Here is a 20876-nt window from a genome sequence, read left to right on the forward strand (position 1 = left end):
TTACTATTATATGGTGTTACCACCATTGTGCCTCCCCTTGGAGATGTTGTTCTCATTGTGGTAAGCTATGTTGACTTCAGAATGAAACTTTTGTCATGTTCCATGATGCAAAGGGAATTTCCATTTTTTTTCTGTAGTAGTCCTTTGATCATCTGCTAGTAAAATCTGACAGCATGGTGCTATCATATATGCAATAGTTCTGTGTATAAAACTGAATGGTCAAGCTTCAGGCAACTGACCACTGTAAAGGCACAAAAAAGGGTATCCTCTTTTGCATACAAAAGGAATGCTAAAGGTGTACATACTTCATCTCACTGATAGATGGGTAATTTATTTTTAAATTTGAAATACACTATAAAATCTTTCATTGGAAATGCACCTGATGGAGTCACCATGCCTTTAACAGTAATTGGGTATATTAGAATATAATTAAACGTAGAATAATTAAAGTGTATCTAAAGCCAGAGTTTCTCTTTTTGGGTTTGAAGTAGAGTTGCAAGAGGTTAGAACCCCTTCTGGTGACGTTTTTCTGTATGAAAAAAAAGGTTACTTCACCTTTCAGGGATGGATGAGAGTGGATCTGATTGGTTAGCACTGGCACGTGACTAGGTTGACCAGTCCAAACCAATCCAAGCCGCTTTGATCCGTCCTGGCAGCCCCAGGGAAAGAAGAGGAAGAACAGCATGGTTTTCACACCCCAGGACTACTGCATCAGGCTGCATGGACAGTAAAACTAAATCACATACAGAGTTAAGTGCAGTGGAGGACAGGGGTTTGGGGAGGCTTTTGGGTGTTCGTTCACCTTTTAATTTTTTTTTAAAAGTTAAACTAACTTTAAATCTGCAGAACGTTGAGTTCTGTTTGCTCATTAGCATGTCATAGTTGAGTTAAAACAGGAAAAATGGTGTGTCCTTCCATTCTGTGCCTCGTGACAATTATAATGATGCATTGATGATGGGTGTGCATGGACACAGCACCCTGACTGATTCCCAGTGAATATTTCCATATGTGGTCCCTTCCAGTGGTGGGAAAAAAAGCGTCTTAACAACTGCTGTATACTTACAAACACCTAATACTGCATTGAAATCTGTTTCTGCATTAAAATATATTAATGAAATCTATGTTCTAGATTTTACATGAATACATTTACATGGATGGCTAATTTTTTTGTATTTTGTTTTGAATGCCAAAAACAGATTTATTGCACTGACCGGTGATCCATTGCAATATGTGCTACTTGTGTACACAGAATGTTATTCTTCTAATCCTATGGAGTGTGGCAAACTTTAACAAGTGCAGTTATTGTATTAAATTGGGGACCACACTGCTTTTAGAACAAAGTCACTAGTGTACAGACACATAGTTGCAGCTGTGTTGCATGAATATGTTTTCAAATCCTCCTAAAATGACATATACAGTGGAGAACAACACTTGAATGAATTCTTAAAATTGCTAGTCATTCTGGTATGTTTTATGGATGACTACATGATTATCTAGTCCTTGGAACTACTTTGCTCTGCCAGTTACTTCCACATGTCTCCTCTAGGTTAAAGAACTCGGCACCCGTGCTTTCACATATCCTGTAAGGGTTGTGTTATCAGCCAACATTTTGTATATTAGGTACAGTATGTGTTGGGTATGAGATATGCATATTGGTTGCTTACCCATTGCAACAGAAGTTAATGAAAGTATTTAATTTAATTAAATTCAAAAGGATACCAAAATATTACCTTGTATTTATTTTTTTAATAATTACATTTTTTTTTTCCATTTATATATAGGAAAAGTATATACATATGATTGGAGGCTGATTACTCATCCTACAGATTACAGCGGAGAAATGGAGGGGAAGCATACACAGTCACTCAAGTTGTCAAAGGTGAGGACAGATGTTAAAATTTAGCACTTTATACAGTTAGGTCCATATATATTTGGACACAGGCACAATTTTAGTTTTTTTCAGGTATGTACCAAAACAAATTCAAGCTATAGTTATATAATGGATATGGGCTGAAAGTGCACACTCTCAGGTTTAATTGGAGGGTATGTAGATCCAAATTGGAGGAAGGATTTAGGAATTACAGCTGTTAAGAGTATCCAGCCCTCTTTTTCAAGGGACCAAAAGTAATTGGACAATTGAATCAAAAGCTGTTTCATGGCCAGGTATGGGCTACTCCTTCCTTATTTCTTCATCAATTAAGCAGGTAAAAGGTCTGATTCTAAGTGTGGCATTTGCATTAGGAATCTATTGCTGTGAACTACATCATGTGTTCAAAGTTCCTGTCCATGCAAGTGAAACAGGTCATTGTAAGGCTTCAATAATGAAACAAATCCATCAGAGAGTTAGCAGCAACATTAGGAGTGGCCAAATGAACAGTTTGTTACATTCTGAGGAAAGAAGAACGCACTGGTGAGCTCTGCAATATAAAAAGGTATGGACGTCCACAGAAGACAACAGTGGCGGGTGATCGCAGGATCCTCTCTATGGTAAAGAGAAACACATTCACAACATCCAGACAAGTGAAGAACACTTTCCAGGAGGTGGGCGTATCAGTGTCAAAGTCTACAATCAAGAGAAGACTTCACAAGAGCAAATACAGAGGGTTCACCACAAGGTGCAAACCATTCATAACCCTGAAGAATAGAAAAGCCAGATTAGACTTTGCCAAGAAAAATCTAAAAAGCCAGACCAGTTCTGGAAAAGCATTCTTTGGACAGATGAAACTAAGATTAATCTGTACCAGAATGACGGGAAGAAAAAAGTGTGGAGAAGGCTTGGAACAGCCCATGATCCAAAGCACACAACATCATCTGTAAAACATGGTGGAGGCAGTGTGATGGCATGGGCATGTATGGCTTCCAGTGGCACTGGGTCATTGGTGTTTATTGATGATAAGACAGAAGCATCTGGATGAATTCTGCAGTGTTTAGAGATATACTGTCAGCCCAGATTCAGCCAAATGCGGCAAAGTAATTGGCCAGTGCTTCACAATACAGATGGACAATGATTCAAAACACACTGCAAAAGCAACCCAGGAGCTTTAGATGGAAAAGAAGTGGAATATTCTGCAATGGCTGAGTTAATCACCTGATCTCAACCCAATTGAGCATGGATTTCACTTGCTGAAGGCAAAACTAAAGGCAGAAAGACCCACAAACTAAAGAGATATTATAAAGCAGTATTATTAGGGAGAATTTTTGATTGGACGTTCAATTTAGAGGGGAAAAGTTGGGTAAAAATTGAGAATACACTTAGTGGAACCAATTTGAATAGAATAATATGGCTACCGACACAATATAGAGGATTGAAGGAGGATTTAAGTTTGTACACTGTAAATGTATTAAGGGAATGGGATAAAATACACAAATATATGAAATGGGAATTTAATTCTATACTTATGCCACTAAGAAACACAGAATTTTTTCCACCAGGTAGAGAAGAGATAACAGGTAGATGGTTTATAAAGGAGGATGTCCAACTCAGAGATATAATGGAGGATGGGAAACTGAAGACCTTTAAAGAGAAGGAAAAGGGAAATATCTTCACTAGGCTAGATGAGTGGCGTTATTATCAATTAAAACGTTTTTGGGGAAACCTCCCATAACCCCTGAGAACGAAAAAGGATTGGAATTTGTTTGAAAGGTTGTTGGATTCACGGGGTGATGGGAAACATGGAATAGCTAAAGTATATGGAATTCTCACAGATCTAGACACAAACACTAAACCATTGCACATTGTGAATTGGGAAAGAGATATGGGGGTGGTATTAGATGAAGGAAAACAGAAGAAAATAAATAGATTAGTTCACGGAAATGTAAGCTTGAGGGATGTAGAATTAAACTATAAATGTTTGACAAGATGGCACATTGTTCCGAGTGTGGAGGGTAAGATAAGTGCGGAGAAATCACAGTGGTGTTGGCAAGAGTGTGGGGAAGTGGGGACAGTTTATCATATTTGGTGGGAATGTCCAAAGATTCAAATATTCTGGAAAAAAATAATATATTTAATAAAGAACATCATTGACATGAACATCGGGTTAGATCCTGGGATGTGCCTGTTACACAGTTCAGAGATATCAGTTAGTAAATATAAGAAATTAGGTTTAGGGTACTATTTGAACGCAGCAAAAAGCCTGATCCCCAAATATTGGAAGAAAAAAGAAATACCGAAAGAGGAGGAGAGGATAGAGAGAGTAAACTGCACTAGGGAGATGGAGGGGACATATTATATACAGGAAGATAAGCTGGAGATATATCTCGCGAAATGGGAAAATTTTGTAAAAAGTATGAGAAAGTGAAAAGTAGAACGTTATAGAGAAAAACTGGGTAGGATATGCTTGCTTTGGATACAAGTCAAGGAAATGCAGAGTGGGGGGGGGAGGGGTCAAGGTTTTAAGAGGGGGGTAATTGAAATAATAAGAAATAATCGTATATCTATGATGATTGAGATGAAAATGTTTATTGTTATTTCTGTGAAAATTTATTAATAAATATTTAAAAAAAAAAAAAAGCCAGACCAGTTCTGGAAAAGCATTCTTTGGACAGATGAAACTAAGATTAATCTGTACCAGAATGACGGGAAGAAAAAAGTGTGGAGAAGGCTTGAAACAGCCCATGATCCAAAGCACACAACATCATCTGTAAAACATGGTGGAGGCAGTGTGATGGCATGGGCATGTATGGCTTCCAATGGCACTGGGTCATTGGTGTTTATTGATGATAAGACAGAAGCATCTGGATGAATTCTGCAGTGTTTAGAGATATACTGTCAGCCCAGATTCAGCCAAATGCAGCAAAGTTAATTGGCCAGTGCTTCACAGTACAGATGGACAATGATTCAAAACACACTGCAAAAGCAACCCAGGAGCTTTAGATGGAAAAGAAGTGGAATATTCTGCAATGGCTGAGTTAATCACCTGATCTCAACCCAATTGAGCATGGATTTCACTTGCTGAAGGCAAAACTAAAGGCAGAAAGACCCACAAACAAAGAACAACTGAAGACAGCTGCAGTTAGAGCCTGGCAAAGCATCAAAAAGGCGGAAACCCAGTCTTTGGTAATGCCCATGGGTTCCAGACTTCAGGCAGTCGTTGCCAGTAAAGGATTCTCAACAAATTATTAAAAATGAACATTTTATTTATGATTATATTCATTTGTCCAATTACATTTGAGCCCCTGAAATTGGAGGGATTGTGTATAAAAATGGTTGCAGTTCCTAAAATTTGTACTTGATATTTATGTTCAACCCCTTCAATTAAAGCTGAAAGTCTGTACTTCAAATTCATTTGGATTGTTTCATTTTAATTTATTCTGGTGGACAAAAGTATGAAAATTGTGCCTGTGTCCAAATATACAGTCAGGTCCATAAATATTGGGACATCGACACAATTCTAACATTTTTGGCTCTATACACCACCACAATGGATTTGAAATTAAATGAACAAGATGTGCTTTAACTGCAGACTGTCAGCTTTAATTTGAGGGTATTTACATCCAAATCAGGTGAATGGTGTAGGAATTACAACAGTTTGCATATGTGCCTCCCACTTGTTAAGGGACCAAAAGTAATGGGACAGAATAATAATCATAAATCAAACTTTCACTTTTTAATACTTGGTTGCAAATCCTTTGCAGTCAATTACAACCTGAAGTCTGGAACGCATAGACATCACCAGACGCTGGGTATCATCCCTGGTGATGCTCCGCCAGGCCTCTACTACAACTGTCTTCAGTTCCTGCTTGTTCTTGGGGCATTTTCCCTTCAGTTTTGTCTTCAGCAAGTGAAATGCATGCTCAATCGTATTCAGGTCAGGTGATTGGCTTGGCCATTGCATAACATTCCACTTCTTTCCCTTAAAAAACTCTGTGGTTGCTTTTGCAGTATGCTTTGGGTCATTGTCCATCTGCACTGTGAAGCGGCGTCCAATGAGTTCTGAAGCATTTGGCTGAACATGAGCAGATAATATTGCCCGAAACACTTCAGAATTCATCCTGCTGCTTTTGTCCGCAGTCACATCATCAATAAATACAAGAGAACCAGTTCCATTGGCAGCCATACATGCCCACGCCATGATACTACCACCACCATGCTTCACTGATGAGGTGGTATGCTTAGGATCATGAGCAGTTCCTTTCCTTCTCCATACTCTTCTCTTCCCATCACTCTGGTACAAGTTGATCTTGGTCTCATCTGTCCATAGGATGTTGTTCCAGAACTGTGAAGGCTTTTTTAGATGTCGTTTGGCAAACTCTAATCTGGCCTTCCTGTTTTTGAGGCTCACCAATGGTTTACATCTTGTGGTGAACCCTCTGTATTCACTCTGGTGAAGTCTTCTCTTGATTGTTGACTTTGACACACATACACCTACCTCCTGGAGAGTGTTCTTGATCTGGCCAACTGTTGTGAAGGGTGTTTTCTTCACCAGGGAAAGAATTCTTCGGTCATCCACCACAGTTGTTTTCCGTGGTCTTCCGGGTCGTTTGGTGTTGCTGAGCTCACCGGTGCGTTCCTTCTTTTTAAGAATGTTCCAAACAGTTGTTTTGGCCACGCCTAATGTTTTTGCTATCTCTCTGATGGGTTTGTTTTGTTTTTTCTGCCTAATAATGGCTTGCTTCACTGATAGTGACAGCTCTTTGGATCTCATCTTGAGAGTTGACAGCAACAGATTCCAAATGCAAATAGCACACTTGAAATGAACTCTGGACCTTTTATCTGCTCATTGTAATTGGGATAATGAGGGAATAACACACACCTGGCCATGGAACAGCTGAGAAGCCAATTGTCCCATTACTTTTGGTCCCTTAACAAGTGGGAGGCACATATGCAAACTGTTGTAATTCCTACACTGTTCACCTGATTTGGATGTAAATACCCTCAAATTAAAGCTGACAGTCTGCAGTTAAAGCACACTTTGTTCATTTCATTTCAAATCCATTGTGGTGGTGTATAGAGCCAAAAATGTTAGAATTGTGTCAATGTCCCAATATTTATGGACCTGGCTGTATATGGACTTCGCTGTACATGCAGATTAGACTTCTGTTCAGTGACAGCCAAATATTCCCTTAGGTATATCATAGTGCATGGTTTTCTTACACTAAAAATGCTCTCCTTCTGTAACATGCTTACACTATTTCTTGTAATTTATAAGCCGCACAGTCTAAGGCCTTGTCAGCATAGGCATACTATAACATTTGCTTGTGTAAGGGCCATGCTTGCCTGCATGTTGATGCACAGGCAGTCCCATTCATGTCAAGTGGGACACAGTGACTGCACAAACATCCACTCCTCCCAATTTGACAGCCATGTGGGTTTGGGTGCTTGGCACTGGATGCACACTTTCTGCATTTTGAGGCAGAACACCCTCACTCCCACAGCTGTCAGGTTGGGAGCAGTGGCTGTGTAATTTCAGCTTCTGCGTCCCAAATGGCATGAATGGGACTACCTGCACAGGGATGCACAAAATGTCTGCCATCAGCCCTCACACAAGCACACGCTATACGATATAAAGATAATGCCTCCTGCTCTCTACGACTCAAACCAGAGGTGGAGGAATCGAGGAACCTCAAAACAATTGCACCAGTGCATAGAAGGATGTGCAGCTCTACAACAAGGCTGGGGAAGCTCGACTGATACTGTGAAGTGAAGCAAAAAGAGTGCACCAACCTTGCACATTACCTCAAAATTCATTGATTTTATTTAATAAAATATAGATATACTCACAAACAAGGATGTAAAACAAGCATTACAGATCCTCAAAGGAACTGGGGAGTGTAGAGCCAATGTAAGTCCTGTCACGATGGTAGACTTTCAAAGTGAGGCTGACGTGTTTCAAAGGTAGACCCTTCTTCATCAGAGATTTTTGCTTCATTTCACATGCTATAGTACACCTGAGTGAACAAGGCCTTAAATTACAAGCATTAGCCACAATTTGACATGTCAGATTGTCATACAACTACTGCCAATCATCTACTCAAAAACGTGAATGAGATTTCCAAAGAGGGGATGTGGCCTTTCGTTTCATTGATACAGACTCATTTTACACTGATGTGTCTGGCCTTTTTTATTAAGTCTTCATATGTCCTAATCTGTGTCTAACAATATCTATGTGTACACATCACAACTGTGTGATTGTCAGCCTTTGCTCATGACAGCTTGCATCTCATTGTTTCTGGTCCAAATGAGGTATGTGAATGCAATGTTTCTGCTCATATATTACTATTATTTTTTCTTTTTCTTCTTCACAAGCTTACAGCGGGTTTATACGAGTTCAAGGTAATTGTAGAAGGTGAAAATGCACATGGAGAGGGGTTTGTGAATGTTACCGTCAAGCCTGGTGAGTGTCCAGTTATAATTTCTTAACTTGTTAGTGGTGAACAAATAGGATATGTTTGAAATATTTGTGACTGTTATTCTTACAGAGCCACGAGTAAATCAGCCTCCGGTAGCCATCGTATCTCCTCGCTACCAAGAAATCTCATTGCCCACCACCTCTACTGTCATAGATGGCAGCCGTGAGTAAAAACATAATATACAGCCTTCCATGCCTTTCTTTGTTAATGCACATTTCTTGAGTTTGAAGACTAATAGGTTTTTAATCAAAATTTTATATAAAACCCCTCGTATTTAGAATAAATTGAGTCAATGTGTTGAGTTTTTCTTACCACTAGTAAGCTAACATGTTGTTTGCATCAGACCCACCCTGTGAATGTATGATGAGGTAATGGGTTTTGCTCTGCATTAAAGTAGACAAAAATTGTGTCTGCATATCAGTCCAGGTTTCCAGTAGTCCATCACACCCCACCACACAGTGCTCCAATCAACATTGCTTATGCTACCAGATCAGAATTATTGAATGGAGCACTGTGCAGGGGCAAATCGGACCACTAGAGACATGGACTGCTGCATTCTGTGAGAACAGTGGTCTCGTTCTCCAGCATGCTGCTGACACAGGGTAATTTCAATCGCAAACACATGACAAAAAGACACTGCCATATTCTTCACATATTTTGCAACCTGATTGCATAAACGTCTAATTTAGGTTAGATACAGTATGTTTATTATAAACAATATGAAATTTTCTTTTAACAGTATATAGATGAGCAAAATTTCAAGACTGTATAATGTGGGTTTAGTAATGTGCAGGAATTGTCTAAGACAGCTTTTTCATCCTTTTTTCAACACAGAGAATAATAACTTTCTGGTCTCAGGGAACCCCTGTTTAAAAAAAACTATATCTACAACTCATGCAAAATTGGAAAAATAGTGCAGCACTAAGACAAATAATGTACCAATACACTTGTAAAACACAAGAAATATATATATCTATTATCTATATATGTGTATGTATATGTGTATATATATATATATATATATATATATACCATATAATATATAAAACCCTGTATAATAAAATCATGTGATGACAAGCCCCTCTATTTATGGAAAATGCTGGTAAGTGAGTCCAAAATAAATGAAAATGTGATGAAAATGTGACAGCTCTGTTATCCCAGTATGAAACCAATAGGGTATCCGGTGAAAGAAATGGTAAGATTGCCCACTCACCGGAAGCGCAATCTATATGCGCATATAGAAATCCAAGCGGACGGAGGTCTCGTGAAGATACAGCCTGGTACGAGGTGGTAATGATGTCCCTCAGAAGGTCCCTCTAATGGGTTGAGAGTAAACAGGTCTGGTCCAAGATTTCCCTCCTTTGGTCCGAATAGATCTTTACAATCCCAATAGGCTTTACAACCCCACTTGTAGAACTTGGCAGGGTGAGCGCAGGTCAGGCTGTGTCGGAGGGTGAGATCGGCAGAAGGCTGGACCGGGGACCGGAGGGTGGGTGTCACCTGTCATTGGGATCTATAACGGGGGATTCCTCCGGGACTGGATCGGTCAGAGCCGGGCGTGTACAGCCCAGGATCCCAGGTGATCTATTTGGACCACAGGAGGGAAATCTTAAATCAGACCTGTTTACTCACAACCCATTACAGGGACCTTCTGAGGGACATCATTACCACCTTGTACCAGGCTGTATCTTCACGAGACCTCCGTCCGCTTGGATTTCTATATGCGCATATAGATTGCGCTTCCGATGAGTGGGCAATCTTACCATTTCTTTCACCGGATACCCTATAGGAGTTCATACTGGGATAACAGAGCTGTCACATTTTCATCACATTTTCATTTATTTTGGCCTCACTTACCAGCATTCTCCATAAATAGAGGGGCTTGTCATCACATGATTTTATTATACAGGATTTTATATATTATATGGTGTATATATATATATATATTTTTTTTTTTTTTGTGTTTTACAAGTGTATTGGTACGTTATTTGTCTTAGCGCTGCACTATTTTTCCAATTTTGCTTGACATAGAAAGGTTTGTGGTTCCTTTTTTGGTGCATGCAGCTGCTTTTATATGCGCTCGCTAAGTTTTCATATCTTGATATCTACAACTCATGATACATTAGTGTGATGATCAGTGGGAAGAATGTTCCTTACACTTGTGGTCATTGGGAAGAATTACCCCCTTACAGATAGCTAAAAAGATCAATGGGGTCAGTGGGAACTTATCTAAGAGGCAGAAATTGCTGATTGCTCTAGGAACCTCTGGAGGAACCCTAGTTGAGAAACCCTGGTCTAAGAGATCATGTATAAGAAATTAGAATGTGGTATGTGTGTTGGGTACGTAACACATAGGACTGGTTCACATGTGCATTAATTATGAAGAACGAAGTGATGCTCATAATGCTCCTATATCATTCATGAAATGTTTAGAATATGTTTTCGTTGTGTCTATAAAGCATTGAAAACGCTTCAAGAATGCTTTATAAATGCCCATGAAAGTGTTGCTTTTCTGGTGTGAAGTGCTTAAAGGGAAGTGATGTAGAAAAAATGATCTAATTTGAGGCAAGGTTCTGGTGTGTGAGCAGACATTTTTGTGAACTCTCTGCAAGATGGATTTATATATTTTGAACTCTTTGAAACTTGGCTTGGTCCAGCTCAACTTTGCTAAAACAAGAAGCATGCCCAATGCCTCTGCTCCTGCCTGGCCCTGTCAGTGCTGCTGGCTGGATTGATGCTTTTGCCTGCACACAGAAGAATGCGCTATTACTACACAGCTGTTATGTACAAACAGGAAGTGGCTGGAGCTGCTCTGCCCTAGTTCTCTACTACTTCCCAGTGCATCCTGAAGTACAGGAGTCTCCACTTCCTCTCCTGCAGTGCCCAGCTAACATTTCATAAATGCTTCATTAACCCCTTCCCTTCTGCCCTATAGCAGAAATACTGCTACAGGGCAGCACGGGTGCGCAAAATCACACACACACACACACACATATATATATGTGTGATTTTGCTTCCCCAGGTAGGGGGCGCACACGCCCTACCCGTGCCACCATTCGCGCCCGCAGCTGTCAATCACGGTCCCAGCCGGTAATTACTCCCCGGCGCCTGGTGATTTCTGACAATCTCTGATTGGGGGGAGAACTGTTTTGTTTACTAACAGTTCTCCTCCCTGTCAGCTCGGGCAGACTGCTTTGGATGGCAGTGTTCTTACAGTGAAGCACACTGACACGGCCCCCTATGTAAAACACTCCCCGCATACAGTTAACCCTTTGATCGCCCCTCAGTGCCATTAGTACAGTGTCAGTGTTTGGTTTTTTTTTTTAGCTCTGATTACTGTATTAGTGTCACTGGGGATGTCAGTGACACCAATTCAGTTCCCCCCAGTGTCAGAATGCCTGCTGCGGTCCCACTATAATTCGCTGATCACCGCCGTTACTATTAAAAATTAAAAAAAAAAATTCCAGTATCTATACCACCATTTGTATACGCTATAACTTTTACGTAAGCCATTTAATTTACACGTATTGGGATTTTTTTTAGCAAAGACATGTAGCAGAATACATTTTGGCCTAAATTTATGATGAAATTTGATTTTTAAAATTTTTTTACTGTACATGATTAATAGCAAAAAGTCAAAAATATTGTTTTTTCTCAAAATCTCAAAAAATCCAAAAAAATTGGGTTTTTTTTCAAAATTTTCAGTCTTTTTTTTTGTGTATAGCGCAAAAAATAAAAACCGCACAGGCAAACAAATACCATTGAAAGAAAGCTCAATTAGTGGGAAAAGAGGATGTAAATTTCATTTGGGTGCAGCGTTGCATGACCGTGCAATTGTCAGTTAAAGTAACGCAGCGCTGTAACGCAAAAAATGGCCTGGTCAGGAAGGGGGGGGGGGTAAATCCTCAGGAGGGCAAGTGGTTAACATGTCATAAATGCTCAGAGTGCTGTTATAGAGCATTACCATTTGAATCAATGAAGGCAACTGACAAGCGTCAATGCCTTATGAAAGCGCCATGCTGCTTAGTTTTTAACACAGCACAACATTACAGCTCCTGTGTGAAAAACACTGTGTGGTGTCATTGTAATATTCATGACAGTCATTGAAGGGCAGTAATGAGGCTTTAACAATGCAGAATAAATGCCTCATAAACACATGGTATTGACATGTATGTACAATCTCATACTTTATATGTTATGTTGATAATTTATTCTGTTTCTTTTTTGTTATTGTCCTCAGAGAGTACAGATGATGAAAAAATTGTTAGCTACCACTGGGAGGAGCTAAAGGGTCCACTAAGGGAGGAGAAAATTACAGGAGACACTGAGATACTGAAACTCACTAATCTTGTTCCTGGAAATTATACCTTTAGGTAAGAATCTTTTCACCTGACACCTCCTTTTTGTTTTTTTTCTTTTAAATAATTGGGAGTCCCAGGCTTGACTCCTGCACTTCTTTGACACTGTGTGTATGTGTGTGTGTGTATATATATATATATATATATATATATATATATATTTATAGATAGATAGATAGATAGATAGATAGATAGATAGATAGATAGATAGATAGACAGTGGATATAAAAAGTCTACACACCCCTGTTAAAATGTCAGGTCTCTGTGATGTAAAAAAAATGAGACAAAGATAAATCATTTCAGAACTTTTTCCATCTTTAATGTGACCTATAAACTATACAACTCAATTTAAAAACTGAAATCTTTTAGGGGGAGGAAGTAAACATAAAAAACTAAAATAATGTGGTTGCATAAGTGTGCACACCCTTAAACTTCGTTGAAGCACCTTTTGATTTTATTACAGCAGTCTTATTGGGTTGGGAGCATGAAATTGTACAAAATGACCTGGTATGCTGACGCCTTAAGAGTTCCCTTTACTGGAACTAAGGGACCAAGCCCAACCCCTGAAAAACAACCCCACAGCATAACCCTCCCTCCACCAAACTTTACTCTTGGCACAATGCAGTCAGGCAAGTAAATTTCTCCTGGCAACCACCAAACCCAGACACTTCCATCAGATTGCCAGACAGAGAGGCGTGATTCATCACTCCAGAGAACACGTCTCCACTGCTCTAGAGTCCAGTGGCAGCGTGCTTTACACAACTGCATCTGACGCTTTGCATTGCACTTGGTGATGTAAGGGTTGGATGCAGCTGCTCGGCCATGGAAACCCATTCCATGAAGGTCTCTATGCATTGTTGTTGTGCTAATCTGAAGGCCACACAAAGTTTGGAGGTGTTTAGCTATTGACTCTGCAGACAGTTGGTGACTTCTGTGCACTGTGCGCTTCAGCATGCACTGACCCTGCTCTGTCATTTTACATGGCCTACCACTTCCTGGCTGAGTTGCTGCTCCCAGTTTCTTCCACTTTGTTATAATACCACTAACCGTTGACCGTGGAATATTTAGTAGCAAAGAAATTTCATGGATGGACTTATTGCACAGGTGGCAACCTATCACAGTACCACACTTGAATTCACTGAGCTCCTGAGAGCGGCCCATTCTTTCACAAATGTTTGTAGAAGCAGTCTGCATGCCTAGGTGCTTGATTTTATACATCTGTGGCCATGGAGGTAATTGGAACACCCGAATCCAATGACTTGGAGGGGTGTCCCAATACTTTTGGCAATATAGTGTATGTGTGTGTGTGTGTTGTATGTGTATGAGAGGGGCAGTCAAGTCAAACTGGGACTTTTGAGTTTATATAATAAAAGAACAAATTTCAAGGACATACTCCCCTACTACATTTATACACTTATCCCAGTGTTTAACTAATGCCTGGAAAGCTTCGGCATAGAGAGATTTGTCAGTACTCCTGAACCATCCTAAGACAGTCTACTTCACTGCATCATTAATGCTGACCTGAGAAAGATTAGTCTCTCAATTTTACAACAGGTTACGCGTCCATTATCTAGGTTCAGGTGTTCCACTAGCTGAATGTTCACAGGAATGACTGCTATGGGCTGGGAACCAACATGGTCGGGATCATCACTGACAGATGTACCACCACCTTTAAAACATGTACACCATTCAAATGTTTTACTACGGCTAAGCCTCTCATCACTGTACTATGTTTGAAGTCTTCTGTAGATATCCATGGGTTTTACACCTTTATTCACAAGTAACTTCATCACCCCACGTTGTTCCATACACACACTGAACACTTGTCTGCCAAGATTTTACTCACTTTACAAAGCTCAGTGTGTGCAAATCTGATTATGCATTAGAACAGTATTCTTCATGCAGTTCTAGTCAACATGTCGCGGGCCAGTCCAAAGACCATTAATCAAGGTGATTAACGGTCCTTGGACTGGCCCGCGACATGTTGACTAGAACTGCATGAAGAATACTGTTCTAATGCATAATCAGCTTTGCACACTGAGCTTTGTAAAGTGAGTAAAATTGGTAAAACAGTACCCACGCTATAATATCAATGAGCAGCGCTAATAAATATGTGTGTTATAATCAATGATGACCAGTGTGATTGTAAAAGAGAAAGGAAACATCATAAAAAAGAAATAGAGAATAGTGAATACCCCAATGAAGAAACAAAATATACGGTATAACAAATAACAAATGAAAATTAAATAAGTCCTCTAAATATCATAATAGTCCCAAAAATAGTGATGTGATCAAATCAACAAAATGTAGTGACTTCTGCACTGCACCTCCACCATAATGCACTCATCAGAAGTAAGTAGCAAGCTAGTCCAGAGTGGAATGACACTAAGGGGTGTTCCTGCTTGTTCTTCCTGCCGGTGACCCGGTTGAAGGTGGGATCTCTCCAGAAGCCAGTTATGCACCAAATGAACAATCAAAAGTAGAGTAGCCAAGTCTCCATCTCCAGCCCCCAGTGAACCAAGGAAAGGGATTCCTCATAGAGGGCAAGCTCATAGACCGAGCCCGGAGACAGTATCATATAGTGTAGCATGTTTTATTAAAAAGATAGCAACCATGTGGAGCATAAAATCATCAGTGGATAAAAAGCGCTTACAAAGATGGCCGCCGGATCATCACGTTGACACGGCGGCGTGACGTCAGCGCGTAGGCTCCTCTTTGACGCATTTCGTGAACACGCACGTTCTCAAGGGGATCCACCTAGTCAGTTGAGTACTGTCTCCGGGCTCTGGGCTACTTACTTCTGATGAGTGCATTATGGTGGAGGTGTAATGCGGAAGTCACTACATTTTGTTGATTTGATCACATTACTATTTTTGGGACTATTATGATATTTATATCGTATATTTTGTTTCTTCATTGGAGTATTCACTATTCTCTGTTTCTTTTTTATGATGTTTCCTTTCTTTTTTATGATCACACTGGTCATCGTTGATTATAACACACATTTTTATTAGCGCTGCACATTGATATTATAGTGTTTTGTTTTGGTGGAGACAGAGGGTTTGCCACATTGTGCTAGCTGCTTTATTTTTTCCTTTTTTTTTGTCTTGTGCTCACCATTTATTCTTTGATAGTACCCATGCTATATATATATAGTATGGTAAGTCTCTACCTCACACAATCTTCTTTATCTTCTTGGCATTACCAAGAAAATAATATTGCAGTATTCCTAGCATGCTGGTTAGATATCCGCAGTAACCCACCTCTGGCTGCAGTAAATAGGTATGTGTTTGTTTGATCTCACATGGCTTAAGAGCTTGGGAATAAAACAGTGATCATACACAATGTAGACAAGACTATATTTTTGACTGCACTGTTGCAGTAGTAATGATGGCAAGTTTTTTTCTATAAAACTTTTTTTATCTTAAGTCAAAAGACCAGTTTGAAAAGTCTGCCATGTAAAAATGACCAAGAAGGCTTTCCTCCAAACATACAGTCATGGCCGAAATTGTTGGCACCCTTGATATTTCTCCAGGAAATCATGTATTTCTCACGAAACGTATTGCATTAACACATGTTTTGCTATACACATGTTTATTCCCTTTGTGTGTATTGGGACAAAACAAAAAAAGGGAGGAAAGAAAGCAAATTCGACATAATGTCACACAAACCTCCAAAAATGGGCTGGACAAAAGTATTGGCACCCTTTCACAACTGCGGATAAATAAGAATGTTACAAGCATGTGATGCTCCTGTAAACTCACCTGGGGCAAGTAACAGGTGTGGGCAATATAGAAATCACACCTGAAAGCAGATAAAAAGGAGAGACGTTCACTTAACCTTTGCATTGTGTGTCTGTCTGTGCCACACTAAGCATGGACAACAGAAAGAGGAGACGAGAACTGTCTGAGGACCTGAGAACCAAAATTGTGGCAAAATATCAACAATCTCAAGGTTACAAGTCCATCTCCAGAGAACTAGATTTGCCTTTGTCCACAGTGCGCAACATTATCAAGAAGTTTGCAACCCATGGCACTGTAGCTAATCTCCCTGGTCGTGGACGGATGAGGAAAATTGATGAAAGATTGCAACGCAGAATAGTCCGGATGGTGGATAAGCAGCCCCAAACATGTTCCAAAGACATTCAAGCTGTCCTGCAGGCTCAGGGAGCATCAGTGTCAGCGCGAACTATCCGTCGACATTTAAATGAAATGAAACGCTATGGCAGGAGACCCAGGAGGACCCCACTGCTGACACAGAGACATAAAAAAGCAAGACTACAGTTTGCCAAAATGTACTTGAGTAAGCCAAAAGCCTTCTGGGAAAACGTCTTGTGGACAGATGAGACCAAGATAGAGCTTTTCGGTAAAGCACATCATTCTACTGTTTACCGAAAACGGAATGAGGCCTACAAAGAACAAAACACAGTACCTACGGTAAAATATGGTGGAGGTTCAATGATGTTTTGGGGTTGTTTTGCTGCCTCTGGCACTGGGTGCCTTGACTGTGTGCAAGGCATCATGAAATCTGAGGATTACCAAAGGATTTTGGGTCGCACTGTAGGGCCCAGTGTCAGAAAGCTGGGTTTGCGTCCAAGATCCTGGGTCTTCCAGCAGGACAATGACCCCAAACATACGTCAAAAAGCACTCAGAAATGGATGGCAAAGAAGCGCTGGAGAGTTCTGAAGTGGCCAGCAATGAGCCCAGATCTAAATCCCATTGAACACCTGTGGAGAGATCTTAAAATTGCTGTTGGGAAAAGGTGTCCTTCCAATAAGAGAGACCTGGAGCTGTTTGCAAAGGAAGAGTGGTCCAAAATTCCGGGTGAGAGGTGTCAGAAGCTTATTGATGGTTATAGGAAGCGACTGATTTCAGTTATGTTTTCCAAAGGGTGTGCAACCAAATATTAAGTTAAGGGTGCCAATACTTTTGTCCAGCCCATTTTTGGGGTTTTGTGTGACATTATGTCATATTTGCTTTTCTGCCTCTGTTTTATATTTGTTCCAATACATACAAAGGGAATAAACATGTGTATAGCAAAACATGTGTTAATGCAATACCTTTTTTGTGTGAAATACTTGATTTTCAGGAAAAATATCAAGGGTGCCAACAATTTCGGCCATGACTGTAGATACTGTATATCAATTAAATATGCCAGCAATATGTAGCTGAGCAAACAACCCTCTGCTTAGAGTATATGTCAATAGTTTGGACATTTTTTTTTAACGAAGGTCAATTAAAAAATGCCAGAGTTTTCATAAATCGGTTCAACATACATGAATTAATGTTTAAGAGGAGAAAAGCAAAAAATATCAGTGGTAAAAATGGTATAGTGGAGGAGGAGGGGGGCCATATTTTCACATAGCTGCTGTAATATATACAGTATATAATATATATTATTATAGTATAATATACATATATAATAATCCTGTAGAAAAAAATATTTTCTAATGCTTTTTTTTAACTAACAATACAGCTAGCATGTTGCATTGAGCTAGCAATACAGCAAGATGAAATGTTAATATATTAACAGCAAAATGTTTTTTTTTTTGTTTTTTTTTCTTAGGTTAACTGTTGAAGATTCTGATGGGGCCAAGAATTCTACTACTGCAAACCTTACTGTAAACAAAGCCGTTGATTACCCTCCAGTGGCAAATGTTGGTGCCAACCAAGTCATCACACTTCCCAAAAACTCTATTGTGTTATATGGAAACCTAAGCACTGATGATCATGGTATTGTCAGCTATGAATGGTCCTTGAGTCCTAACAGCAAAGGAAAAGTAATGGAGATGCAGGTGAGAGACTCATACATATACATGTAGGCTGCTTTAAAAGATCAAGATGTTTAAATGGGTGGACATCCAAAGTTTTTCCACCTACCAGGGGCACTAGACAGGAATTTCCCCTATCTCCCCTCCTGCAAGCCTTTGCTGTAAAACCTCTACCTGGTTGAAACCCATTTTACTGGTCAAGTCTGAAACATCATAAGGATTTGGGAGGCCTGCTGAAGACCACCCCTCCTCCCCGGTCTATGTACAACCCCTCCAGTAGACCTTCCTGCTGTTATTGCGGGCTTAAAGGTTACAGAGGCCTACATTCTTCCAACCTGATGTTAACTCACTGTCTAGCTGTGTCAGAACTAGGTATTCCGAAGTCGCACTCCACTTTGGCAGAATCGACTTTTGCCTGATCTTTCTATGGTACCACATCCTGTGCTCTGATGTAGACATGGCATTACTGTTTTAACTCAGATCTTAACTGGCGAGAAAATCAATTTCTTTTCAAATTTAAAACGGGAATTCAGTTTGCCATATTCTATACTTTTTCGATACAGTCAGCATAGACGTGTGGGCCATTGTTACCTTTGCTTGCTGCCACTATGGTTAGAACTTCTTCCAAATAAATGATTTTGGAATTCTGTACAGTCTTCCAGGGCTCCTCAGCATGAACCCAAGCTTATATTATTATGATTTTGTTAGAGGCTGGTTAGGTTCCTGGTGATGATGAGTCCTGGGAAGAGATTCTAACCAGTAACCGATTTAGTGTCCCTGATATTTACTAATCCATCTATACATACTTCATCATATCTATTTGATGCCAATTTTGGGGGGGCAAAGGACTTGAGATTTCACCTAACGCAGCAGCCACCAGCAAACAGGACACACTTCATTCATGGTAAGTAGTCACTGCTGCTGTTTTTTTTTTTCACCAAACTTCAGCTTTAAACATGGTTACTCCCAGTGGTGTATTTAGGTTTTCTGCTGCCCTAGGCAACACAAAAATCGTCTGCCCCCACGGACACTGACCAACACCACCACCCTTTCCCCCTCCCGTGGACAGAGCCTAACAATGACTAACAACACCCATGCCCCCCATCTGGGAGAGCCTTTACTACCCCCTCCCCTCCGATGATAGAGAAAAATACATCCCCGGGAACGAGAGTGAGGCTGTACATACACCATCAAGCAGCCCGCAGCCTCTCTCAGATCCCACCTGGTTCCCTTCTTCTGGGGGGAAGTGCTGCCCCCCTGAAAAATGCCACCCTAGGCAAGTGCCTTGTTTGCCTTATGGTAAATACACCCCTGGTTACTCCCATGGCACATATGTGGTGACATGTTGCTGCTAATTTGGAGACCCAGCCATTGGGTCTTCACTTTCATGGCATTGAGTAATAATTGTATCTGCTTTTCTCTAACTTTGCAGGGAGTCAGAACATCAACTCTTCAGCTGTCAGCTCTTCAAGAAGGAGATTATACCTTTCAGCTGACAGTGACAGACTCTGCAGGCCAGCAGTCTACCAGTGAGGTGACAGTGATTGTTCAGCCTGGTAAGAATTCTATTATATAAAATAACTAACAAAAAAGGTGAAATTAGATAAATTATTACTTTTTTATTTTTCATACGATTTTCTCTTTGACAGAAAATAACAAGCCTCCTCAGGCTGATGCTGGCCCAGACAAAGAGCTTACTCTTCCAGTGGACAGTACAACTCTCGATGGAAGCCGTAGCACTGATGATCAGAAGATTGCCTCTTATCTCTGGGAAAAAACAAAGTTTGTATTTTGCCTATATGTAATCAAAGCTAAGACAGGTCTATGTCAAGCACAGCCCTGGAATTTAAGTGAACCTGACCAGACCCAACAAGTGCCTAAAATAACAAAAGCCTCAGTAGGCAGTAGAGCTCTGACATTTATGCTTGACCACAGAAGACCTAATCTAATACCCAGTATGAAGCTTAAAATTTATCAAACACAAAAACAAATATGTAATATATTGTAGCTTACCACTCTTACCAGATATGTTGAGTACATTAGTTTTCTCTTTTCCTGGCTGTTTCCTTTATCTTCATCTAATGATCCTGACAGTAACACACTTCATTTTCTAGGATAGCGAAACACACTCACTGGACTGTATCTATAGAGAAGCAACATTGTTACTCCAAGACAGAGGAAGTATGTTCAGACTGCAGACCGCGATTGGAGTTGTTCTGTGATTAACAAAAATAACCTGGACAGAAAAATAAGACTGAGATAACACTGATTTACGGGGGGATCAATAGTTGTGTTTTGGGGTTTTTTTTACTTATCGAGCAGTTAGAACAAATACTTTTGTTGGTACATTTCACAGACCAAAATGCAAATAAGTTTGTTGTTGGGGTTTACATACATA

At 40.1% G+C, this 20876-nt stretch overlaps 1 protein-coding gene across 1 annotated transcript in view; it reads left to right on the top strand.

Annotated features, from left to right (window-relative positions):
- KIAA0319L (KIAA0319 like) overlaps window positions 1-20876 on the top strand; it is a 154321-nt gene that overhangs the window by 94138 nt on the left and 39307 nt on the right. The window contains exons 7-13 of the mRNA XM_089686330.1: window positions 1782-1879; window positions 8246-8333; window positions 8419-8511; window positions 12590-12722; window positions 18274-18502; window positions 19911-20034; window positions 20128-20260. Coding sequence (XP_089542456.1) covers window positions 1782-1879; window positions 8246-8333; window positions 8419-8511; window positions 12590-12722; window positions 18274-18502; window positions 19911-20034; window positions 20128-20260 — 898 coding nt within the window. The remainder of the gene's footprint in view (window positions 1-1781; window positions 1880-8245; window positions 8334-8418; window positions 8512-12589; window positions 12723-18273; window positions 18503-19910; window positions 20035-20127; window positions 20261-20876) is intronic.

The sequence above is a fragment of the Staurois parvus genome, unplaced genomic scaffold (genome assembly GCF_062004578.1).
Source record: "Staurois parvus isolate SC_StPar_1 unplaced genomic scaffold, SC_StPar_1.0 ptg000394l, whole genome shotgun sequence".
Lineage (NCBI taxonomy): Eukaryota > Metazoa > Chordata > Amphibia > Anura > Ranidae > Staurois > Staurois parvus.